This window comes from Penicillium brevicompactum (assembly GCF_028827555.1).
Source record: "Penicillium brevicompactum strain IBT 35665 chromosome Unknown utg000005l_segment0_segment0, whole genome shotgun sequence".
Lineage (NCBI taxonomy): Eukaryota > Fungi > Ascomycota > Eurotiomycetes > Eurotiales > Aspergillaceae > Penicillium > Penicillium brevicompactum.
Window position 1 is genome coordinate 1,657,744 of NW_026623208.1, and position 24,603 is coordinate 1,682,346.

At 49.9% G+C, this 24,603-nt stretch overlaps 9 protein-coding genes across 9 annotated transcripts; 7 read left to right on the forward strand and 2 right to left on the reverse strand.

Moving 5' to 3' along the window:
• Positions 1-70: 70 nt before the first annotated feature.
• N7506_006454 (GPI-anchored transamidase) lies at positions 71-1,258 on the forward strand (the record flags this gene model as incomplete). Its single annotated transcript, XM_056955747.1, has 1 exon — positions 71-1,258. One exon carries the CDS (start codon positions 71-73, stop codon positions 1,256-1,258), a length of 1,188 nt encoding a protein of 395 aa, XP_056810081.1.
• A 365-nt stretch (positions 1,259-1,623) lies between these two features.
• N7506_006455 (F-box protein) lies at positions 1,624-2,472 on the forward strand (the record flags this gene model as incomplete). The annotated part of the gene is made up of 1 exon (XM_056955748.1): positions 1,624-2,472. The coding sequence occupies one exon, from the start codon at positions 1,624-1,626 to the stop codon at positions 2,470-2,472; it is 849 nt and encodes a 282-aa protein (XP_056810082.1).
• A 720-nt stretch (positions 2,473-3,192) lies between these two features.
• N7506_006456 (cell division control 45 family protein) lies at positions 3,193-5,796 on the forward strand (the record flags this gene model as incomplete). Its single annotated transcript, XM_056955749.1, has 2 exons — positions 3,193-3,945; positions 3,997-5,796. 2 exons carry the CDS (start codon positions 3,193-3,195, stop codon positions 5,794-5,796), a joined length of 2,553 nt encoding a protein of 850 aa, XP_056810083.1.
• A 383-nt stretch (positions 5,797-6,179) lies between these two features.
• N7506_006457 (uncharacterized protein) lies at positions 6,180-7,733 on the forward strand (the record flags this gene model as incomplete). The annotated part of the gene is made up of 4 exons (XM_056955750.1): positions 6,180-6,245; positions 6,295-6,961; positions 7,015-7,478; positions 7,533-7,733. 4 exons carry the CDS (start codon positions 6,180-6,182, stop codon positions 7,731-7,733), a joined length of 1,398 nt encoding a protein of 465 aa, XP_056810084.1.
• Positions 7,734-7,912: 179 nt separating this feature from the next.
• On the reverse strand, positions 7,913-9,526 carry N7506_006458 (putative JmjC domain protein; the record flags this gene model as incomplete). Its single annotated transcript, XM_056955751.1, has 1 exon — positions 7,913-9,526. The coding sequence occupies one exon, from the start codon at positions 9,524-9,526 to the stop codon at positions 7,913-7,915; it is 1,614 nt and encodes a 537-aa protein (XP_056810085.1).
• Positions 9,527-9,857: 331 nt separating this feature from the next.
• On the reverse strand, positions 9,858-11,627 carry N7506_006459 (GTP-binding protein Obg; the record flags this gene model as incomplete). The annotated part of the gene is made up of 1 exon (XM_056955752.1): positions 9,858-11,627. The coding sequence occupies one exon, from the start codon at positions 11,625-11,627 to the stop codon at positions 9,858-9,860; it is 1,770 nt and encodes a 589-aa protein (XP_056810086.1).
• A 1,069-nt stretch (positions 11,628-12,696) lies between these two features.
• On the forward strand, positions 12,697-13,494 carry N7506_006460 (uncharacterized protein; the record flags this gene model as incomplete). Its single annotated transcript, XM_056955753.1, has 1 exon — positions 12,697-13,494. The coding sequence occupies one exon, from the start codon at positions 12,697-12,699 to the stop codon at positions 13,492-13,494; it is 798 nt and encodes a 265-aa protein (XP_056810087.1).
• Positions 13,495-18,466: 4,972 nt separating this feature from the next.
• N7506_006461 (uncharacterized protein) lies at positions 18,467-18,760 on the forward strand (the record flags this gene model as incomplete). The annotated part of the gene is made up of 1 exon (XM_056955754.1): positions 18,467-18,760. One exon carries the CDS (start codon positions 18,467-18,469, stop codon positions 18,758-18,760), a length of 294 nt encoding a protein of 97 aa, XP_056810088.1.
• A 3,686-nt stretch (positions 18,761-22,446) lies between these two features.
• On the forward strand, positions 22,447-24,399 carry N7506_006462 (MFS transporter; the record flags this gene model as incomplete). Its single annotated transcript, XM_056955755.1, has 3 exons — positions 22,447-22,543; positions 22,661-23,528; positions 23,595-24,399. The coding sequence occupies 3 exons, from the start codon at positions 22,447-22,449 to the stop codon at positions 24,397-24,399; spliced, it is 1,770 nt and encodes a 589-aa protein (XP_056810089.1).
• Positions 24,400-24,603: the final 204 nt, after the last annotated feature.

Consider the following 24,603-nt stretch of genomic DNA (forward strand, 5'->3'; position numbering starts at 1 on the left):
CTCTGGTACACCTGGCCACTCGACTGGCGTTCTCCACCCCAATACTATGATCTGATAGTCACTTTGCGCAATGGCTTTACTCGTCCGTTTATTGCAGGCTTTCGCCTTGCTCCTCCTCGCCTTCACAGTATCCGCGGAACATACTTCAAATTGGGCAGTCCTTGTCTCTACGTCTCGCTTTTGGTTCAACTACCGCCACCTCGCCAATGTCCTTTCACTATACCGAACCGTCAAACGCCTCGGCATCCCCGACTCGCAGATCATTCTGATGCTTCCAGATGATATGGCTTGCAATCCTCGAAATGCCTTCCCCGGAACAGTCTACAGCAATGCGGATCGTGCCGTCGATCTATACGGCGACAACATCGAGGTGGACTACAGGGGCTACGAAGTCACGGTGGAGAACTTTATTCGTCTCTTGACCGACCGCCTGGACGAAGATGTGCCACGCAGCAAGCGGCTAGGGTCCGATGCTGGAAGTAATGTGTTGGTTTATATGACAGGACACGGAGGCGACCAATTCCTGAAATTCCAGGATGCCGAGGAGATCGGCGCATGGGACTTGGCTAATGCATTTGGACAAATGTGGGAGAAGAAACGCTACCACGAATTGCTGTTCATGATCGACACGTGCCAAGCCAATACGATGTACACACACTTCTACTCGCCCAACATTGTGGCGACAGGCTCCAGCGAAATCGACCAATCTTCCTACTCTCACCACGCGGACAACGATGTCGGCGTTGCTGTGATTGATCGCTGGACCTACTATGTGCTTGAGTTCCTCGAGACCCAGGTGACAAGCGTGACTTCCAAATTGAATCTTGGAGATTTGTTTGATTCATACGACGAGTCAAAGATTCACTCCCAGCCTGGTGTCCGGTGGGATCTTTTCCCTGGAGGCGAGCAGGAAGGACGTCTGAGAACTGTTGTGGACTTCTTTGGAAATGTCCAGAACGTGGAAGTCGAGAACGCAAACGCGACTGAGCCTGGCTCTTTGAAGGAGGATTTGGCTGAGATCGCCCGCCTTGTTGAGAAATGGCAGAAGCGTGACGAGGAGTATGCAGACATACTCTCTAATCGAAATGACACCGCCTCGGATTCTTCTGCGGTGCACCTGAAGCCGAAGAGCAGAGTCGGACCAACAAAGATGGCCGAAGACAGCAGCTGGGGAAAGCGGCTTGTCGGAATTTCTGTTGTAGGTGCCTGTACTGCCATTTGGATCGCTGGGTCGGTCCTTGGTCGAAAAATTGTTTAGCATATGCAGCGGGGTGTCGAGTCGTTTTTGGTTTCTCATCTCGGGTATACCGATTGCCCATTCTTCTCTAATACTTCAGGTCTAATAAATTTATATGAACAGTCTGGGATACATAGCATGGCAACAGCTTATGTCCGAACTATATCTTTTGAGTCTCTCTAGAGGTCAAAGAGGACCTAGTCACTGGCGTTTCAAGAGTCTGAAAACACTGATACTTGGTCAGCTACTTGAGGACACTACAATGTAGTTTTCTCTCCCTCTTAGCTCTTACTTCTTCCAACTAGACCTTCACTTTCATCTTTCATCTTTCTTTCATCCTACTTTCAAAACTACTGATATCTCATCATCATTCAAATACCCGCGCAATGAATACCATTCGCCCTAAAAGAAGCCTTTCAAAACTTCCAGCTGAGCTCATCCTTATGATAGCCAAGAGTCTGGATCCAGCTGATCTTGCCTGCCTGTCAAGCACCAACCGTTGCTTCCAGGCCTTGCTTCACCCAACACCACCCATCTCGCCGAGAGACCCTTTGCGCATCGATCTACTCACGCGACTAGCGTATGATCTGACAGATCATTACGTCTGCTTTGTCTGCTCTCGCTTACACAAATTCGAAGGGGGCACAGTACCAGTACCGGTGTGCAGGTTGCCACGCTATTCCAAAATCATGGCAAGTGCAACGGAGCTATCGTGCCGACAGGCGATGGATCGATTTTCTTCCCAAGCCAAGGTCGCCTACGAGTTCAACTTCATCCATCCACAACTCATGATCGCGAGGTTTCTGCCACTACCGGGTTTTGGAATCCCTGTTCAGAAATTCCTCGTCAAGACAGGCCCATTTGCTTTGGAAGGCCGTGGTCTACGGTGGTGCGCACCTGCGCCAGAGACGGTCCGAGACCTAGAGGCCCGTCTCATGGTAGCTATGGAATCAACTCAAGCGCAGGATCGCCTCGCATCCCTGGGTCAGAATCCTCGCCTCCGGACCACTCAGTCCAAGATCTTCCCCCAGGAGAACATGCCATTGATCTTCCCAGTTGGGCAGTATGGGGAAATGTTCATCACCGAGTCTTTCGAGCCCAACAAGCAAGTTTACGACATCGACATCGGCGCTGCTAATCGAATCGCAAGCGCTATCCGTTGGGGTTTTGTTCTCAGCGTTACGTACACCAGAACGACGAAAGAAGGTCGTCCGGACAAGGTAGTAGATGCTTGACTTCGAGTGCATGGGACGCTGTATGTACAGGGAAAAAAAGGATCAGTCTGTAATATCTCGGTTCTTGAGGTGCAATGGTGCTTTTTGGCATTGAGAGATAACATCTTTCTTCTGAACTCTGTGAACTGGAGTTCAAAATTTCCAAAGATAGCCAAGTGAAGGTGCTGCCCTAGGTACTGTCGAAGGCTCAGATCCAGTTCCGGCGATAAGCAGCAAACAATGAAAAGGTTTGTAGCCATTGAGCATGCTAGTCCAAACACCGCATACACAATTGAGAATCGTCTCTGTCCTTGCGGAATATATGGTATGCATTGGTGGAGCTATTGGGAATTTATGGGATATCATGCATATATGCTGCAAGGCTCGATTTGGACGGGTATAGATGGGAATTTCGCGTAAAGCACCAGATCGCGTAAATCACCCAATTGACAGTCAAGAAATCAAACGGATAGAGACTGTTGCAGAGATCTTCAGAATTATTCAAGGAGTTAAGGAGTGAAACAGGGGAAATACTTGGTCTTTGTCGAGGTGATGAAGAGGTATGGAATCCCGGCACGTGCCCGACGCGTCGCGCTTGTCCACTTCCCCGGCGCTACGAGCGAGTCTTGCTGTAAGGGCTTTCCCCCAATAAACGTCCTCACAATTCACGTCGACCATATTCTTACGAGTTATCTTTCTTCATGAGCTGTCGCATGAGCATTTGAAAATTCAAGGCTGGCCATGTATCTTCCAAGGCAGCTCATCTCACACCTCTACCTACAACTCCTCCGATCTCACCACCCACTCTCCCCGCCGGTCCTGATTCTCGTGGCACTCGAGCCAGACGCGCTATGTGCCTGCCGAATTCTTACAGCATTGTTAAAACGCGACTACATCCCTCATAAGATCCAACCCGTTGCAGGATATGGCGACCTGTCGCGTGCGGGGGAGGAACTCGTCCGACCCATGCAGACCACCAATGGCGGCAGCGGAGGTGTAGTCATTTGCCTCGGAGTCGGGGGTTTGGTCGATCTGAGCGAAATGCTGGCGCTGAGCAACCCTGAAGACGAGGTGGAAGATATGGGCGGCGTGGAGGTCTGGGTGTTCGACGCGCGACGGCCGTGGAACCTGGGGAACATTTTCGGCGGACAAGCTGGGATGGGCCAGGCCATGGAAGAAATCGACGCGAATGCGCGACGGCGGGGGCGTGGCGTGGATAAAGGCTGCATTACAACTTCTTACACGTCCAAAAACGGCGGCATTGTCGTCTATGACGATGGCGACATCGAAGAAGAACTGCGCAACGAACGAGAAGCATATTACGCGTTACTAGAGATGCCAGAAGTTGACGATGACGATGACGACGCGAGTGATGATGGTTCCGACGACGAAATGCAAACGGGGTCAAAAAAGCGCAAGTCTTGGTCAGGTCGCGAAGATGACGAGGAGTCAGAAGGCGATGAGCCGCCCCATCAACGCAGAAGGAGCAACTCGGTATGTAATTGCACGCGGCTATGATGTTTGGCGATCTAATGTAGTTTATAGGGCTCTTCTATCACATCATCCCCGAGTCGTCGGAAGAAGACTGGTATCAACTCGTCAAATTCGTCCCGATCTGTGACGCCAACAACCGACTCCCCCTCACCACCGGAGGCGAAACAACCCTCAGCGCGCTCTTTAAAGAAACGCCTACTTAATCTGAAGAGGAGACACGACTCTGTTCTACAGGCATACTACTCTTCGGGAACATCATACTCTGAACCAATCTCATCTCTGGTCTATTCTCTGGCATCAGAGCTCGGAAGAGATGACAACGACTTGCTATGGCTTGCCATTGTTGGTGTCTCAAGTCTTGAGCTCAGTGGCCGGTCCATGACCGGTGTAGGCATTTCCAACACGTCAGAATCTGGTGGTTCGGCAGGTTGGGGTGGCCAGAGAGGTGAACATGTCCGCCAAATCCTCCGTGATGAGGTACATCGACTGAACCCACCCGACCCCTCGGAGCAAAATCGCGATATCCGGGGAGAGATCAATGGAGTCATTCCAACGACTGCCAGGTCGCCAACCGATACGTCAATCCGCCTTTCCCCAGAGCCTCGCTTCCTTCTTGTCCGGCATTGGTCTCTATATGAAAGCATGCTCCACAGCCCATATCTCGCTCCAAGACTCCATGTCTGGACAGAGAATGGCCGCAAGCGACTGCACAAACTTCTAGCCAAGATGGGTATCAGTCTCACCCAGTGCCACCAATACTACACGCACATGGACATGGATCTGAAGCGTGTACTACGCGGACGTCTGCTCAAGTACGCCCCCATGTACGGACTGGACGGGCTTGTGCCGGCAGAGGGTACATCGGGTACCAGTGCCCGCGAGGGCTGGGGTTTCGTGCGCTGCTGGGGCTGGAAGGCCTGTCTTTCCGCAACAGATGTAGGCGTGATCGTTGGTGCAATGCTGGAAGTTGGACCGCACGAGACTTCTCCTTCGTGGGATGCCGCACGTTTGCCATCAGCGCGTAGCAATACCGACGACGAAAACGGAACTCCAGGCGAATCTGACCTGGCCAGTCTACTTCCTCGGTTTTGGAGTGCCTATGACGCCCTCTCATTGACGTCCGAGTCTCCCACACTCCTCCTGGAGTCTTTGCCACTAGCCCAGCATTTACATCGTGCTATTCTTCGCACCGGTACTTCCCTGCTCTCCAAGCATCAAATTCGGCACCTTCGCGCGTTCCGCATTGCGGTGGTCAAAGATGGACCCGATGTCAAGCTCTTTACAAACCCTGGAGCTTTGACAAAGTTAGCATTGTGGATTGCAGAGGCAATTCGAGTCCAAGAGAAAGAACGTGGTGACTCTGTCAAGATCGGTCGCAAGAGAGCAGCAGGAACTCCTCTCGTCCTTGCTGGTCTCGACGAAGATCGTGATCTCTATGTAGTCGTTGGCACCGGTGGTGGCGGTGGTGTTGTTGACTTCGCCGCAATGTCCAAACGCCAAGAGGAGCGTAAGAAGAAGAAAGAAATCAAGGACAAAAAGCAGAGGGAGCGGTCAGAACGTCGAGCCAAGAAGGCTGCCGAGCGCGCCGAGCGCGAAGAGGAGACTGGTGCCGAGGACGAAGAGTCAGAAGAATCCGAGTCCTCGTCAGAGTCGGAATCCGAAGACGAGGAAGATCCGCGCGGAAAGAAGCATCTTCTTCGAAATCGCTTCGGCATTGCCTTCCAAGAGGTGGTTCAGGAGACCAACGCCCGTGTCCGCATCGACAGTTTCGAACACTGCGTTGTCGAGGTCCAAAAGGATGACCTTGGTGGCTTCCTCGAGGCCCTGAGCTTCCGCAGTGTGGTGGGCTAGATTCTTCATAATTATTCACGCATTCACGACCAGTCATCTTTATTTTCTCACTTTCGATGCATGGGATGGCCTTTGGGGGATTGGGAGGATACTGGACTATGCAACCTGCATCATGACCTTTGCATGGCTTCCACAGCATCTTTGCGACTGAATTCTTGCATTCGTCTCTACTGGCGTTCATGGTGTTGGGGCAACATGTCAGGTGCTATCTAGAGCAGTCTATAGTTAACTATTTTTGGCATCGAATCTATGCATCTTCGGCCTTCTCTCCGATCTCCGACAGCTCCCCGCATATTCCCCGCAGCATCTTTAATTTCGGATTTGTACTTCTCAACGCCCAATTCGATATCCTTCGCTTAACAATAACCCTGAAAACAATCGCCATGTCCCAACCGCGCGAGTATCCCGTCCTCCCCCCGCGAAAGCACCCTCGCCAATCTCCCGGCGGAGTATTCCACGGACGCCCAAGACCAAATAACCAAGATCTTGACAACAGAGCCGATTAACCGTCTTGTCGTGCTGGACGACGATCCAACAGGAACCCAAACCTGTCATGACATCTCCGTCCTAGCAGTCTGGGACATCCCAACGCTGACCGCCGAATTCCAAACCTCAAAACCAGGCTTCTTCATCCTCACAAACTCGCGCGCCCTCCCACCAGATGAAGCAGAGCAGCTCATTCATGAGATCTGCACCAATGTCGCTCAAGCCGCCAACGCAACGAATCAAAAAGTCGACATTGTTCTCCGCGGTGACAGCACTTTGCGCGGCCATTTCCCTTTGGAACCTGACGTCGCGCAAAAGGTCTTTGGACCCGCGGACGCCCTAGTCCTTGCCCCATTCTTCTTCCAGGGTGGTCGATTCACAATTGACGATGTGCACTATGTTGCCGAGGGTGAAAGTTTGGTACCTGCAGGAGCCACGCAGTTTGCTAAAGATGCTACGTTTGGATACAAGAGTTCCAATCTAAGGGACTATGTACTTGAAAAGGCACCTGGGAGATTTAGCAAAGATCAATTGCACTCTGTCACAATTGATGACATCAGGACAGGCGGGCCGCAGGCTGTTTGTGAAAAGTTACTTGCTACGCCAAAGGGTGGAGTGGTGATCGCCAATGCTGCCGCTGAGTCTGACATGCATGTCTTCGTTGCAGGGTTGTTGCTCGGTATGTTTGAGCAGACTACATGCTAGCGTAACTTGTTATTAACCTCATCCCAGCTGAGTCGCAAGGTAAACATTTCCTCTACCGCACCGGCGCTGCATTCGTTTCAACTAGGCTGGGCATTCGCTCCAAGGCGCCTATTTCCGCAACTGAGCTCAATTTGCCATCACCTCGCCAGACAGGCGGGCTGATTATTGCCGGGTCCTATGTTCCCAAAACCACCGCGCAGCTAAAAGTGCTGACGGATCGACGGGGGGCCACCGGCCAACTGGCAATCATTGAGATGAAAGTCGATGAGCTGATTGGGTCACCTGAAACTGCATTGAAAGCTGTGCAGCGTGTCGTGGATGAGACTGAGTCGTATCTGCGGTCTGGGAAGGATACGCTGGTCATGACGAGTCGAAAGCTTGTTACTGGTGGTGATGAGCTGTCGTCGCTCAAGATTGGGACTGCTGTTGCTGAGGCACTGGTGAGTGTTTTGCGGCGCATTGAGGTGCAGCCGCGATTTATCATTGCTAAGGTATGTGGCTTGCTCTTTGATTCATACTGTCATGTCGAATGCTAACCTATCTAGGGCGGTATCACTTCTTCGGATGCTGCGACTAAAGGTTTGAACGTTAAGCGGGCTACGATCGTAGGCCAGGCGGCGCCGGGTGTGCCTCTCTGGCGATGCGATGAGGAGACGAGTCGTCACCGTAGTGTACCCTTTGTTGTCTTCCCGGGTAATGTCGGTGGAGAGGAGACACTTTGTCAATTGGTAGAAGGCTGGAGCTAGATGATGGTGGCAACTTGCCCAAGCCATTGTTAAGAAATTGAATTGCTGTGGAGTTGTTTAGCTATGTGAGCGACAGCTGAGTTCTCATAATGTGTCATATCCATGCATCTATTAGCAAAACAAGAGATAGAACTCTTGATAATAGTGGTTCATTCAGTGTCAATACACCCCCATTTCAATCATTGCCACCAGAAGCTAACGCTGATACCAGCCCTCAGCCCACGAACATAGTGCCACCACCCAACAGGGATGTAAAGACATTCGCCTTCATGGAGAACGGTTTCCACATATTCAGCATCTAAAAACCCAGGCCACATATGCTCCCATTCATCGATCTCGGCGGGAGAGAACTCGATCGCTGCTAGGTCAACTTTGGAGGTGTTTGACGAGTCAATAGAATGGCTGATCAATGGCCGGGCCCCGGTTACTGGATCTGGTTGAGCTGTCATATCCTCAGATGTGACCTCTTCTGAACCCCGAGGATGAATTCTAGACGCAGGGGTATGCGGCGAATATAAACGAATGTATTTTGTGCCCACGACCTGCGCGAGGATGTTATGATACGGGTCGTGGTGGAGAGGAGAGATAGTAGATGCGGGACCAATCCAGGTGTTGATCAACGGATCACTGGGAAGACCAATGAGAGATTCCGTTTCCGAGTTATTCTCGTCTTCGCTCTGATCGATGGACGTTTGGCCTGGCAAGCATGGAATCGACTCAGATGTGCTTGCCTTGGCCTGTGCCTCTGAAAGTGCACGCTGTTTACTCTCAAACACCGGTGTTCCGGGCTCAGGGCCTGGCGGCGTGATATAGCAATAGTCCGGGACGCTGATGTCACTTCGCAAGCTTGGAATCTGCGAAAGCAAGTCATGTTGTGCCATGTACGCCGTCTCTGCGCTTCGATGCTCGGCTTGATGCTCGTCTCCGTTGGCGGCTGTGGGGGCTACATTGCCCTGCCAAAGATGTTGGTCCACGAATTGACTAAACGGGACTATCTTCTGACCCCATTCTTCATCGGTGTATGATCTCCCCGTCTCGATGGGCACTAATCTGCGACCTGCGAACGTGCGGTTCCACCAGTAGTCGCGCGAGGCCCAGGGGCGCGTTGATCTGGCGGGCCAGTGGTCGATGGAATCGGTTATGACTAGCGGTGTCCGGATCTCTTGGATGTGGTGCTCGATGAAATCGAAGGACGGCGCTGACACGCGTGGAATAGGGTGTTTGAGGTGCGGACTCGGGAAGGCAGTGGGAGGGAAGAGGGGAGGCGATAGTTTCCTGCGTTTGGAACGCGAGTTCTCCCTTTCGCTATCGCTATCTTGATCTGGCTTTTGTGGTGAGGTGGCTGACCGCAACGCCTCCAGTAAACATTCGATCAGATCCTCGCGGTGGGGAGCCCCAGTCATGATTTTGGCCATGTCAAGGGTTTCGACAACTTCCGATATCCATGGTGCAGTTATAACGATCTTAGGGCGGAGGCGAGTTTTTTCGATATCTTCAATCAGTTGGGGAACGTCGAGTCGTTCGAATGTCGCATCCGGGCTCAAGTGGCATTTTGCGATGATGACGCAGGCCTTGATAATAGACGCGTCTGTATAGAGTCGCCGCCAGTGATCTTGTACATTCTTGAAGGGAAACACGTGTAGCTTTTTGTTTGCGAGCTCGAGAGCCTTCTGGTGATGGTTGAAGAGGAGGTCTTGCAGATTGATTTCATCGTTGCATCGGAGGATGGGGTCGTCGGATTTTGGCTCGGCGATAAGCGACAACGCGCATGGCACAACCTCCAAGAGGCTCATGACGATGACTGCATGAAGAGAGTGACTAGGGAAAAGCCAGCGCAGGGACTGATATGCACTTCAAAATAGTATGTGTGAGTGAGAAGTGCTCTGGCGCATGACTGCCGTTTAGAAAGAAAAAAAAAGTGATGGCTTACCGATTTGAGCTCTTATCATCCTATCTACTTCCAAGGTTGCTTCGCGGTCATTTGAAATTATTCCAACAATTATAGCTCGCGCTTTATAGAATATTATGACCATAAATCTAAGGTTCAACAGTGATTAGGAAGACATCCATTATATAGTACATTTTACTCAGAGATCGCTCTTAATATACATCTGTGGATAGGGATCACTCCAGAAGATCCATCACCAACTGGGGAATCCGAGATACACCTTCACCCTTTTTGGCACTGACGGGGACAGCGCACACTTTCTCCGTCCATGCTTTGGCATGACCGGAGGGGTGCTCGATTGACCCATCCTGGACACGAGACAGATACCGCTGGAGGGCGCGGTATTGCTCTTGTGTGTTCTCCAAGTCTGCCTTGGTAGCCACAACGAACCAAGGCTTCGTATGCACGGGGGGCATAGCCAAAGGGGGCAAGGTCCCGTCGGGGCTTGCATTAGGTGCCAGTCTGGCGGGCTCATCACCGTCCGCCTTCCACGGGCGTTCGTCCGACTCGTTTTCCTCTGTGAAGGGGTTCCATTCGACAATCTTATTTTCGTCATCGGGGCCTTCGTCGGGATTCGCATCGCGGACTCGCTCGTACTCTCCGAGTTCGTGCCATAGCTTCTGCAACTCTTCTACGGGATCGCCAACGCTGAGGTCAACGACAAAGGCCAAGATTCCGGCTCGGTCAATGTGTCGAAGGAACCCAAGTCCTAGCCCCCGGTCCAGGTGGGCATTTTCTACCAGACCAGGAATGTCCGCGATGGTGAAGTGGGTGCGGCGGTGCTTCGACGCCACGAGTGGACGACCCTTCATGTCATCGGTGATCACCGTGCCAATGTGTGGAGAGAGAGTCGTAAACTCCCAGTTCCCAATGCGTGTTCGGCTATTGGTCAAGGAGCGGAGGAGCGTACTTTTGCCCGCGTTGGGCTTGCCAACGAGTCCGACATCCGCCAGAATCTTGAGCTCAAAGTCAAGCTCAAGCATCATGCCCCCTTCTCCTTTCCCGGCAAATTTAGGTCGTCCCATAGACCTTGTAGAGAAGTGTGGATTTCCTAGTCCACCGGCACCACCGGCAGCTAGAAGCATAGGTTTGTCCATGGGTTTTGAAAGATCGAGCCAAATGGGCGCCTTGGGCTCCATAGCTGCGATATTTTGCCGACGCGGGTATGACTTCGGGAATTCCACCATGAGGAAATCGGACGGCTTTGCTGACGGGTGCAGCACCCAGCGGTCGTGTCGAATGGAGTTGAATTCCGGCTCCTCTGATTCTTGGAGGCCGTCATGCTCATTCTCATTCTCAGCTTCAGCTTCAGGGGTATCGGGGTCACCCCACACTTCTTTCTCCTCTTTAGAATTTATAGTTTCCATCTCCTCTTCCCTGATGCGAGCCCAAGCCTCATCAACCGGGTCGTAGCGGCTCACTTCTCGCACCACGGTGCCAACGGGAACTTGAAGAAGCACATCATCGCCTCGTTTTCCGCCCTTGCTTTTTCCCTGTCCATTTCGACCGCGACTAGCTCGGACAATGCCTCTGCGAGCCAATTTGTGGAGACTGGTCAATCCCTCCACAGTCTGGATGTAGATGCCTCCTCCGCTGCCGCCATCGCCACCGCATGGTGGTCCCTCCTCGACATATTTCTCGCGCAGATATGCGACACAGCCGTGTCCACCAGATCCGGCATGCATTGTGACCCGACATTTATCTTGGAAAATGAATCGTGAATAGTCCTCTGGAGGGGGGTCCAAATGCGACAGGTCCGGTGACGACTCCTCTGGGGTAGCAATATCATTGGGCGGCGCGGGATTGGCACCGGTGCCGGTGCTCAAGAATCTGTATCTTGCAAGACATGGTGTGCGCACAGATTGTAGGAGCGTTATATTGCAACGCGCTCGTCTTGAGAGAAATGATCGTGTTGGAAGGGAAAAACAGGCTCGTGGGTGCGCCATATTGTGTGGTTGACGGTTATCTCTCGCTCATAATGCAAATTGAATTTCCCGGTAGACCGATCAGATTGATCAACGGTTGAAATGGCCGATAGTTGAATTTGAAAAGCAGATATACCGGTTTTGAGTGAATGGCCGAGAGAGCTGAGTTATGACTTCAGCGGATTTCTCGAGCGCGATAAGATCACATGGCGATAGCATATCTATAACACACCTAACATTAGCATTATAGAGACCTACTCTATACTTCATGCTTCCCATCTAAGTTATCGTCATTTGTTGTTGTTTTATCCCAAAGGCCCCCTACAGGGGAGGCTGCACCAATTCCCACCTGATCTGTCTACTTACACGTAGACAAGCTTGTTCGATCCTGCTTGCAATGATCACCGACAAACAAGCCGATCCCAATGCACCCTCCCGCATGATTGCCACCAGTCTATCCGATCACCCCCACCATCATTTTTAACACATAGCGATGCCATTGAATTCTGAGTCATTATCTGCAGGGACACGACAGATAAATCTGATATACAAACTGCAGGTGGCCGCTGTGCTTCTCCTTGAAGGTTGACCATTGAGCATCGGCCCTATTGCAAAACCCTGGTTTGTTTTGTTTCGGTCTAGGCAGCTCATCGACGCAAATTTGATGTCAAGCTGCCAACTTGCAGGAGAGCCTTGGAAAAGGTGGTAATTTTTAGATGTATCTAACTTTTTACACTTTTCCAGGGTTTCACCTGGGCACCTTTTGAGGCGACCCGAGACCAACAGCAAAATATGTTGCATCTGCCTTTAGTCAACTTTTCAAAATTTGAATAACTCACAAACATGGAATACATGAGTATCATGTATTTGAATCGATATACACATGATTGTACCTAGACACAAGCATAATAAGCCCGGAAGCCCTGGAGGTTGACTTAAACCCTTATCAGATCTATGTAAGGTACTACCGTCTGTGTACTGATCAGGATGACCACATCGCAACATGGTTTCAGTCCACCTCTTTCCCTTCAAATCCTCCCTCAGTTCTTACCTTTGACACTTCTCTCATTAATTCCAAGTTTATCACAAGATGGAATCCGAACGTCAAGATCCCCTTGGGGTACAGCAAAATCCTCGTTACATGAGGACTTATCCAAAGACTCGATCGACGGGTGTCTTTCCCCCGTCGTCACGGGGCGCACAGTCCCGCAGAACACCACTTCAAGAACCACGTTCTCAGGACCTGGGGAAGTCACTTGAGAAGGTACTATCTGCGGTTGACGTTGTCGAGGCCCATTTAGCCAAGATAAGCGACATCGTCGATCCGAATGCTTCCAAATGGCCAATAAGACAACCGACCCAATATCCTTTCAGATTCAGAAATTCAGAAACTGATTCTTCTGACTCCCGGGGTCAATTTGGAGACACTTGCAAGGAAGTGGATCAACAGATGGAGAGGTTGAAGAGCTGGACCCCTCAGACAAACCCGTCCAATTTGAACATGTCGCCGGATGATGTGCTCATCACAAGCGTTGAGAAATTGAAGGGCGCCTTCGAAAAGAGTCACAACCAATGGGTCAAACAAGTGAAGTCACAAGATGACCTCATTCAATGTCTGCTTGATGCCCATTTCATGGTAGGCGAACAGCTCTCTCGGATGAACGCGCATCTCCAGAGTCTCGAGCAACGACATCATCAGCTAGGAGATAAGCTGCCTGATGATGACTATGAGCTTGAAGAGTCTGATACTGAAGTGAGAAGCGAAGCAAGTCACTCTTTTGAGTTTGTCGTCTGTTCAGGTATGGATGAGGAAGAAGATGAGGGTGTGGAGAAGAAGGCAGATAATCTTCACCAACAAGCTTCTGCAGATGTATGGGGCCAAATTTGATGGTGATGACTGGGGGTTTTGCTGGTTTTGCTGGCCTGTGGGTGTTTTCGAGAAGCTGTTTTCCTTTTATTCCAAGTTATGCTTGCAGAAATATATCACTTTACATTTAATTGCTGTGGTTAGGTGACGTGATATATCTTAAGATTCACTTCATAGGTCGCTTGATTTTGAATGGAAAGTGAGATCTCCCAAGCCCTGCCCAGATGGAAGTTCGAAGACTTTCATATTGAAATTAGATAGCGTTTTACTTGTGAACATCTCAAACTGCAACCTTGGAAGATAAGAAGAGCAACTACGTACGAAGTACTTACTACATGTTCAGCAACTAGTTTGAACCTTTAAAATAACTTTGAAATCCGAGGGCAGATGTGTGTATTCATCTAGGCCCTCAACGTTGGGAGCCACAGCATGAAAATCATCATGTCTGTTCATCATAAGTCTCGACAACTCGAATTTAGGTTCTGTGAAGAGTCGGCATTACCCAGGCTTTCCTTGCCATGTGCGTTTGGTCTTCAATGTTCCACCACCGCAGTTGTAACAAACAGCATTGGAAGCTGCCCACCTGGGCGATCTACCCAAAAACTTGCCCAGACACCGGGCATTACAGTCTACAACATCTATTCAACTCGGAAAGAATATCACCTATCATTCTTTCGGACATACCTGAATGAGTTGCTGCTCTGATCTAAACAGTCAGGTGGCTTCCCGAGGTCGCAATCCATAATACCTATGACCTGATACTATACAAGCCAGGCGACCTGACCACCCGAATCATGTTACACAGCCCACAGCATCGTCCCTGAAATTCGTGTTGATGCAAATTTCCAAATTTCTCGATTGATCGGTCTTTCATGTCAAGGTCATGAGTCTTTTCAGAATATTCATGCACTTCTCGGATACCTGCTTCTGTCTTCACCAGTCAAGGTTGAGTTGTACTTCAGAGTCTCGAACTCCTTTCGCAAGATCTGCGTAGATGGCAATCTACATATCGGCAAATGACTATCGTGCGCCACGGAGCGATGCATAGACTTCTCATTTACATCGAAGTATGATTGAAGCTTCCCAAGGTTCCAGCTAGCATTCGAAAGTATCCGTTATGGTAGTATTCCGTACGGACTATCGTATACGGAGTAAGGCATCCATTGTTCATCCAAGAGTCAGCCCCATTGGGAGATGCATCGTCGTATTCTGTATAACATTCATGCCCAGGTGGATCACTTTTAGTCGGGATACCAGGATCCCGAATCCCATGAAGGTCAATCGGTACTACCGGGTAGTAAACCTTGATCAAGTAAACATCCGCAGTGTCAACTGATCTGTGTATCCCGAATCTGTGTGTTACTGGTAAAGTTGTACGGTGGATGTATCATAGAAGATACAGCGATCTATGCTGATTGGCCTGCGGCTCCTGCCTGTATGCCAGGTCTATCTCAGCTGGGCATCTGTGATCCGCTGTCACATCTAGCGAAAAACATGTCAAGAAGACGATCAAGTCTTAGCTCCGATACAGCAAAAGTACAGCAGAGAGGGGAGGAGGACTGGGCTCCGTACTCCATACTCGTACTTTTGCTTGAGGTCTCATCTCTCGAGGGTTCATGCACGCTCTTCATCTAGAGTCAATCGGTGGCGGTACTTTTTCGATGATTGCTCCTAGGGTAAACCTAGCGAGGGCTGTAGGTGTTCATGCATGCATATTCTCTGCCGAGATACGAGGCTTAGTTGTTTAATTGGATGATCCTTGCGGAATTGACTTCCCTGAATCTGGACCAGAAGAAGGAATTGGTGTCTCGTACGGAGTACATGATGGTGGACACCCGCCACAGTGGCTCAAGTGGTACGAGGCTCGGGAGTACTCAGCTGCAAATCATGTACGGAATAAGCACTTGTACATTTTGACCGAGCCGCGAACATACCAAAACGAGGCTCAATATGATTTCAAATGATCTACGGAATACTCCGTACAAGATATCAAGAACCGAAGGGAAGACCCGCAGTCGATTTGCGCGATGTGAAGTTCACCGAAGATCCATCTCAGTGTACGAAGTACGGAGTACATAGTGGACAGTACTCCGTAGCACCTGGGCACGGAGTACGGAGTAGTCAGCGAGCATTCGTCATACGAGTATACAGTGTCCGATGGTGACAATACACGTGACCCTTGATCGATCGTGAAGTTGTCTAGACCGCTGCAGGGGGACCGATCTCGATTGCATCCGTGGTCAGCCGAAAGTTTCCAATCAATGAAGCAAGGCAAGAAAGTACGAAGCAATTGTACAAGTACGGAGTATGGAGCACAATGTACAGGTCCAGCTGAGAGACCAAAAGTCCGCGGCACTTGGCCCACTAGTACCTTGCGGGGGACAAAAGCAACCGGGATCCGGGAACCAAAGAAAACAAAGAAACGGCAGAAAGGCCCAGAGAAGACAGGGGTGTGTTCACATGACCAGAATGTGAATCGATAGTGTGAAAATCCTTGCAAACACCCGATGTGATTCGCGTCCACTCGCGTCCACTCGCGGGACTTTTGTTTCGTACCCGTCACCGCGGCACCGGATCCCTGCTTTCCGCTCGCCACCGGTGGGGGGCGCCGATGCGATCGTTCCTGTTGGTTACAAAAATACACTTGACTTTACCAAACGCGACAATCAATATGATACACACACATTCCGGAGCCACTAATGTACTCCATAACAATCCTTAACTGAGTACCGTGGAACTGTACTTGTGTTCCGTGGTTCCCCTGGCGGGGAGCCCGATCAGAGAAACAATGCGCGAATCTGATTCGTCCGCGGAAATCCCGTTCAGCTGCCGTACCAGCGCCAGACTTCGCCTCTATTTGGGACACACTAAATTGCTGCAAGGTTGCGCCCTCGACTTAATATACTGGGGCGGCTGAGTACCGATCTTGACTGTCATTTTGTACTCCGTACAACCTGCATTATGCATGAGTAGTACTCCCGCACCTTGCTACGGATCTGTTTGCCGATTCTAAAAGTACATCTGTCATTCCAATAGCGTCGACTCAAAGAGGATATTTGAGATTTTCCCAATTTTCCGCATCTGACACTGACTAACCTACTCCGTAAGTCTTGAGAAGTCTAGATCGGGTGTGCCGAGGTGTCACCTTTCGGCCCCGTACTTCCTACGGAATGATGACGATATGTCAAAACTGCTTATCTGACAGTCCAGCTATAGCTCTTTGTGGAGCTACAACGTATGCTCCGTACTGTGTAGGCTAGTGAGATTAGTACTCGGAGTAACTATAGTGTGCATAGAACAGCCTTACAAGTGCTCCGTACATGCGTAGGTGAGATGATAAGGTCCACCAAGTGTCTAGAATCCAGAGTGGCAAAACTTCACAAATGCTACGGTACGAGAATTAGCCAAGATTCTCCGAAATAAGTTGCTTCAAGGCAACGTGTAACATGGCGTGAGCATATTCGGTGCAAGGTTCCAGATCGGAGTTGCGAAGTGAATTGCATCGATGTTCGACACAGCAATTGACTTTGAACCTTTTTTGGTTTCGGGTCACTCGATCGATCGGGAGAGACTAAGTGGAAGTTACGTATGCTGTTGCAAAGTACGAAGTACTGCACACTATAAGTACGGAGTACTCACGGAGCACAGAGTACACATCGCAAGGACGGCACGGATTGTGGCGCTTTATTGGTACGGCGCGAAATCGAGGCCAGAAGTGTTGAGTTGTAGAATCAGGGGTGAGATGAAGGCACTAAGTCAAATCGAGCGGATCGCGATTTGAGAAGCCTGAAAACATGGGATTCAAAGTGATCTGCAATGTGCATACATACTATTTCCATGACCTTGGTACAAGTCAAGGCTTGCGAGGTTTTGGTTTCTTATCTCTCCACAATACTTACCATATTTGCTTTTTGCCTTTAGTTTGACGTGGTCGCGGGGAACCTTGGATGATCTGGGAGGGACCCCATTCACCGCCGTGATGACAGTGAAAGTTGATAGATCACACAACTGAGTTTTTCTTCCCGTCAACCATCACGGCAGAAGGCCCGCAAAAGTCTGAGCGCTTCTCAGCCCCCTTGGGGGAATATGTCTGCGTTCCCCTAGCGCTGAGACTAGAGATGTGAAAGTATCTCTTCCAATACGGGGGATTTATTTTCCGCTGTACTTAATGTGTGCTTTTTTTTTGGCATTTTGGGTAGCGGATAGCGAGACGCTTTGCCGGATTCGAATGTGATGCGACTGCCAGAACCCGACAATGCGGTGCGCCAGCTACTTTGGGTCGATCATGGAGCCTTACATCTGGTCGCTGGGTCTCTTAGCGGCCCCAAACATGCATAGACTCGTGATTGATCGATCTGGACAACGCCAGACGCGATTGTCACCCCATCATTAATTGCTGGGCTGGGATCTCTGGTACGAGATCGATCTGTCGGCTTGTTAGCGCACCACCATCGGTGATGTGGCGGTCATCGCGGCAGGAATGTTCGGAGTACAGAGTACGGAGTATACGATCTGGACTTTCTGTTGCGCGATACGGAGTAGCCACGGCCGAGGCCGTGATGGTGGAAATAGGACCCGCTCGTCACGATTGGTCTTGACAAGGAAGTGTTGAGTTGTAAACTTCTGGCGTGATGCAATATTATGCTCGTGTCGGAATGGTGGGTGTCTCGAGAGCACATTTGAGGAATGTTGAATCCCATGGAGGGTATGACTAGAATATTTGACAATGCAATTAAGCCGAACACGATGTACGGAGTAGCGAATTTAGACTTGGAGCTATACGATCCCACGGGCTAATTGATTATCTCGGGATTGGAGCTCTCTTCGCCCGATATCGTTGGGCGTTGCCGCGGACATGATGAAGCGGATAATTCGGCGTCATCCATATTCCGTGTAGAAATTTACTTTTCTGCTGAATGACAGTGCGCTTCACCGTCTCTTACGAAGCCCTCCATTCTTGGGCAACAATAACCGCTGAGGTCTGGATATCGATATGGGCTACATACGCAACGCCAGTCCAAATCGCAATGGGCATCGTAAATCTCAGACGATCAAGGTCGGACAGCTTACCGGCGGTGCAGACGCAAATGGCGGGGCGGTGCGAACAATGCCCATGTCGCAGGATTCGCTGTTACCTCGAGTCCTGGATAGCCACGGAATGCCAGGAACCAATACCCGATATTTCAGACGAGACGTCAAAGCATCCTTCTTGCAGCCGATGATGAACGGAATGCAAGCCAAGAGACACACCGCTTGGTGCCGACCACGATCATTCCTTGCTCATTGATGCAGATATGTGGCCACTTCATCTTTGTTCACCCCTCCATCCGGACCCAAACTGGCGAGAACCGGGAGGAAAGCGCAGGGATGGTTGTCCCTCTTTCTCACCCCCACCAGACATGGATGATTCGGTTGGCTGCAGGGTACGGAGTACAACCATCGAAGCCTCACATGATCTACATCTATATTAGAATCGGAATATGGAGCTGAGATTGAAAGAAGGGGTTTTTTACTCCCCGGCTTTGTTCATAGTTTCCACCCGTTGGGTCGCAATACTCCTTCCGAACAGTCCGAATGGATATCGGGGTAGACACGACTTCGCTGACGGGGCTACGGAAGCAAATTGGCGCGTGATGCATGGAAAGATGACGGGCTTTGTTGCCGCGAACAACAGTCACCGCTACATTCAAGTCAAAGCACGTCGGGCTCCTTGGGTTGCGAATACTTCAGAGAGTCCTCCCTGTGGAAGGTTGGCTTCAACCATATCCCCTGTAGCCAATGATCACCCTTGGTAAAGATGCATGAATTTGCGATCGATGCATTTCATGCATAGAAGGATTTGTCAGTGTGCTGCCAGTCAGACCTCAGTACTCCGTATTGTATTGGCCCATTTCCACGGTTACTCTTCGGATCGAGGTTGAGGGCTTGACTCGAGCTGGTGATTGTTTGCTTTTTGGAAGCAACACTACGATCTGGTTGCACCTTGTATGACTGACCGTTTGGAAGATCGAGGGGGCAGTTGCAGGTTGCAGATTCCCGCCGGTTCAGTTGTCAATGGGCTCACACCGTTCCTTGACTTTCCTCTATTGGCATACCCTGGTTAATGCACCCCTGAGAGGCTCAACGCATTGTGAGACTATGACGTTCTATATTTTATTTTATTAATCTTTCCCCTCCAAGTTTTTGTAACATGTGTCTCACCGGCTGTTTGCCCCTCCATCGCGTGGCTCCAGATAATTTTCTGTACATCATTTGAGAATGGGGTCGATTGCACATCTTTTCCATACGAGATTCAGATAAAAGGTTCCACTTGTGGTTCCCAGCCCCTTGGGTCTCATGCAGTCCATCTTGCTGGGTTTGTTTTCCGTACTTTACCGACTTTTCAACAGAGAATTCCGTACGAAGCATACGTAACCGGGGAATACAATCATTCAGAATCTACGGAGTACTCCGAAGTAATTCGTCCGTACTCCGTACAGATAAAATCTTACCCCTGCGGATGGATGTAGGTACCAAGGGACAATGTACTCCGTTCACGATCAGTGTACAGTATGACGTTCAATGTATAAGGGGGAAAGGGGACATTGTTTACCCCCCCCCTGCGATCGACCAACGGCCAATAGACGGGGTTCGGGAGTGTCGGTGAATTTATGACAAGCTCAGCTGATTCTTTGGGGTCTTCTCGAAGGTCTCAAAATTTGAAGACGCTAGAAACCAAACCAAACAAGAAATTAAAACAAAAACAAAAAAAAAAATCCAATTATGGAGTAAATGTGTCTAGTTTATTTGATACGGTGTGTACCTTTTGATGACAGGACGATCATCGGATCCTTGGTTCCATACTCCGTAGTCCCCAGAGGAATTCAATAGCTTCTTTCGTTTAAACTGGTTCAACTCAATCAGTACCGAGGTGGCGGGAGCGACATGCCGTGCTTAATTTTTGGGTTCTGGGGAGTCGAGGAGAATTATCCCTTTTTTCCTTTGAGCCACTGGAAGATCATGAGGGTGAAATAGGCACCATCCGACCCACTACGCTGGGAAAGTCTCGATATGCCACTTTTTTGCGTCGCGCAATAATTTGCCTATCGGGGGAGTTGGATCCCGGCTAGATGGATAGACTTGGGGCGTTTTTTCAACGGTTTTGTCCAGTACTTCTGACCCTTCAAACAATAGGAGAACGGTTCGACTAATGCCTTGGTGTTAGGGTTTCCCCGATGCACACCGCATCTCGAGACCTTGATGAAACTTGCTTTCCCTTTGTGTGTCTGATTGAAGAGTGTTCCATGTTTTCCCATGTTTTGTCCGTTTGACCCAATCAGCCGGTGCACCCTCAAGGGCGATCGCGGTAAAGGTACCGGCTAGGTTTTCCCTTGGATTCCGCGAAGTGGAGAGTATGACGGTATAATATTGCGTTCTGAAGTCAGTCTCTAGACCAAGCTCTGCTTTTTCGGTTTAATTTCATTAATTTCTGTGCTCCAAATTACCCTCTAGGTTCATACTAGTGCAACAGGTCTCGGGGACGGGCAAAGTCAGAGTGCGAGATCTATCATCTCACTAAGGGACACTAAAACCACACCTCTGGGAAAATCAAAAAATCCAAAAAAAAAAAAAAAAAAACGGATCAACCGTGCCTTACGCCATACCTCATTGTAAAGTTCGGGTGCGAGTAGATGTTAGCGCCATTCGAGGAGGCTAAGGGCCTAATGCTGTTCCCCGGGCCGGAGCCATAGAAACTAAACAGGATTTGGTATGTATCAGGCCTTTTGCCCTTTCCGAAGGATCTGGGGGATGGATCTGTCGAATCATAAGGTACTAAAACTTTGGATCGATGGCTTTGGAGTATTTTTGATTTGATTTGATTTTCAATTATTGTTTCTTACTTCCCTTCTAAAATAAAATAATAAAAAAAGAGTCCAGTGTCACAAGAATGATCTGATCTGATTGATCTCTATGGAACATCGGATCCTTTTCATCAAGAGAATTCCGGAAATCAATTCGAAAACGCCCTAAGTTTTAAAGGGAATAAAGGGAAATATACGAATCAAGAATCATAATCCTAATGATGTATTCTTTCCATTGGTTCCACCCCCTTTCCTTACCTCAGGGTGCTTCTTCCGTCTCCCCTACGCCTTTTTTTTTCTCTCGCGGAACATGTCAGGTCTCCATGAATGGTCAGATCCACGATACCTCGATCCATAAATAATAAAACCCTTTTTTAAATAAAATAAAATAAAAGGAAATTAATTCTTTTTTTCCCTTTTCTTTTTTTTTGTTGAAAATCAGACCCACTTCGTCTTTATCCTGAATTGTTTGCTGCCAACTGCATACTGTACAGCTGTGACCGAAATCTCTTGTGATGGTGAACATCGTTTTAGTTCGGCGCCTGATCATTTCTATAGGACCTATCCACTGTCAATATCTCATTATAATAGCCTCCCCTTTCCCGCTGCTTGCTTCCTTTTTCCTTCTTCTGTTGGATCGACTACTCTATACTTCCAAACTTTGACATCTTTGCTCTTCGACATCGACATCCTCAACCCGGATTCTTTATAGATCCCTTCCTCCATTCTTGAGCAGTCAACCTCGTCGATCGTGATATTTGTCACTCTTCTATAAACTTCTCGTCCATTCTCCCTTGCAGGTGTCTCATACACTCTTGCAAACCCGAAGATCTACCTTATCGGATCCCGATCAACTTTCCCAAAGGGGGAGCAATGCTGAAGCCCTAAAAACCCCCAACAAACGGTCCTCCTTGCTCCAATTACAGCCATACATCGACAACATTCTCTCCCTTTCAATTCAAGATTAACTCTGGGGAAATTAAAAGAGACAAAAGCACCTTTTTAACTGGTACTTTGTTTCTCCTTGTTTTTTGGAACTGCCAACCTACCTGAAGGGAAGCGGGGTGTCTCAAAGCCTTGAAATACCCTTTATTTTTCCTTACTCGCTACTCGACCATATCTCAACTTCACAATGTTTCAACGACCAGCTTGTCTACAGGGCCGACGCTCACGCAATGGCTCTGGCGAAGACAACTCTACATTCCCAATTCGGCAGCTATTCGTCTTAGGTAAGTGGTACTTTTGTCCCGGACGTGAAGTATGAGCAAACCATAGATATGGTTATCGCGAAATGCGCCAATATATTCACTGCGGAGGTTCATTTGATCGCTGACGATGGTTTGCAGCACTTGTCCGGATCTGTGAGCCAATTGCTTTCATGTCAATTTTCCCATACGTGTATCACATGGTCGAATCATTCCATGTGACGGATAACGACCGCAAGATCGCGCTGTACGCCGGAATGATCACTTCCTCCTTCACCTTCGCTGAGTTTTCAGCGGGTATGTTCTGGGGTCGCATGAGTGATCGGATTGGCCGTAAGCCAGTGCTCATCATGGGCTTGGTGGGCACGGCCATCAGTATGGTGGTATTTGGATTCGCGCCCAACCTGGCAACGGCCATGATTGCGCGCGCTCTGGGCGGCATGTTGAACGGCAATATCGGAGTTCTCCAAACGACGGTTGCGGAGATTGTGACGAAGAAAGAGCACCAACCGCGAGCTTATTCGATTATGCCTTTCGTCTGGTGTCTGGGGTCGATCATTGGACCGGCTATGGGCGGCGCTTTGGCCCAACCCTGCGACAACTATCCGGCCCTCTTCTCACGCAGCACACTGTGGGACAAGTTCCCGTTCCTGCTGCCCAACTTGGTTTGCATCACTGTGCTGGTATGCGGCATCTTCGTTGGTTTCCTCTTCTTAGAGGAGACGCACCCGGAGATGAAGCACCGCCGTGACCCCGGAATCGAGCTCGGTCAGTGGTTGGTCAGTCTGGTCTGGGGCTCGCGCGTGCAGCTTCCCGATGATTCCGACGTCGTCGATGAGAAGTATTTCGATGCGCCGCCTCAATATGAAAGTGCCGAATCCTCGCCCTGCCTGCGCCCCGTTGACGTATCTCCGGTTGATTGCGACTTGGAGGGGCAGAAGAGCCCCGCGCCCAAGGCATTTACCCGACAAGTCATCTTCGCCATTGTTGCTTACGGGATCCTCGCATAGTGAGTTGGCGCGCCACACCCGACATATTGGAATGATTTTACTGACATGCATCTTTCTTCTCGCAGCCACAGCGTATCATTCGATCAGCTGATGCCTGTTTTCTTGAGCACTCCCCGATCCGATGACGACGTGGTGCTACCCCTCAAGTTTACCGGTGGTCTCGGGTTGGCCACGAAGACCATCGGGTTTATGCTCGCCATTCAGGGCGTGTACTCCATGATCGCCCAACTGTGGCTGTTCCCATTTGTCGTCAAGCACTTTGGCACGCTACGCACCTTCCGCTTCGTCTTGCTCGTCTGGCCCCCTCTTTACCTCGCTGTGCCTTACCTCGTCCTGCTTCCGGCCAAGCTGCAGATGCTCGCTGTCTACGTGTCTTTGATCAGCAAGATTACCTTCCATGTCATCGCCTTCCCTGCTACCGCCATTCTCCTCGCCAATGCCGCTCCATCTTCCAAGGTTCTTGGTACCATCAACGGTGCCGCTGCCTCAACCGCCAGTCTCAGCCGAGCCTTTGGTCCTACCATCACCGGTTTGCTCCACTCTAGGGGTCTCGAGAGCGGGTACTCCGTGCTCGCCTGGTGGGCATGTGGCCTGGTATGCCTGATTGGTGCTGTTCAAAGTTTCTGGATGGAGGAGTCAGCCGAGCCTGAGCGTTTCAAGACCAGTCAGCCTGATGTCAAGGATTCTGAGCAGAAGCATGAAGTCGTTTCGGACCTTCACCGAGAGTCTGAGGAGTTGCCCGAGGAAGAGCAACGCCTTCTCTCCCTGCGCTCTAGCGTCGACCACGACTTCGACATTTCGCAACTCAATCTTAATGCCGACAACCTCCCCAAACCCGAAAGCAACGTTGCCCACGATACCAATGTCTGAACTCGAGGCTCCTATGTTTTCTCTCATCTCATTTTATTTCTTCGCTCTTCTGGAAGGGCTTTTTGAATATTGACGCCCCGCGTCCGGGGTTCTTCCATTCCGCTTTCTCTTTTCTTCTCATGATACCTCATTTTGTTATTGGTTTTGGTCTTTTCTTTTTTTCTTCGTGCTCATGACTACAATCCTGAGACCCGGAAATGGCGC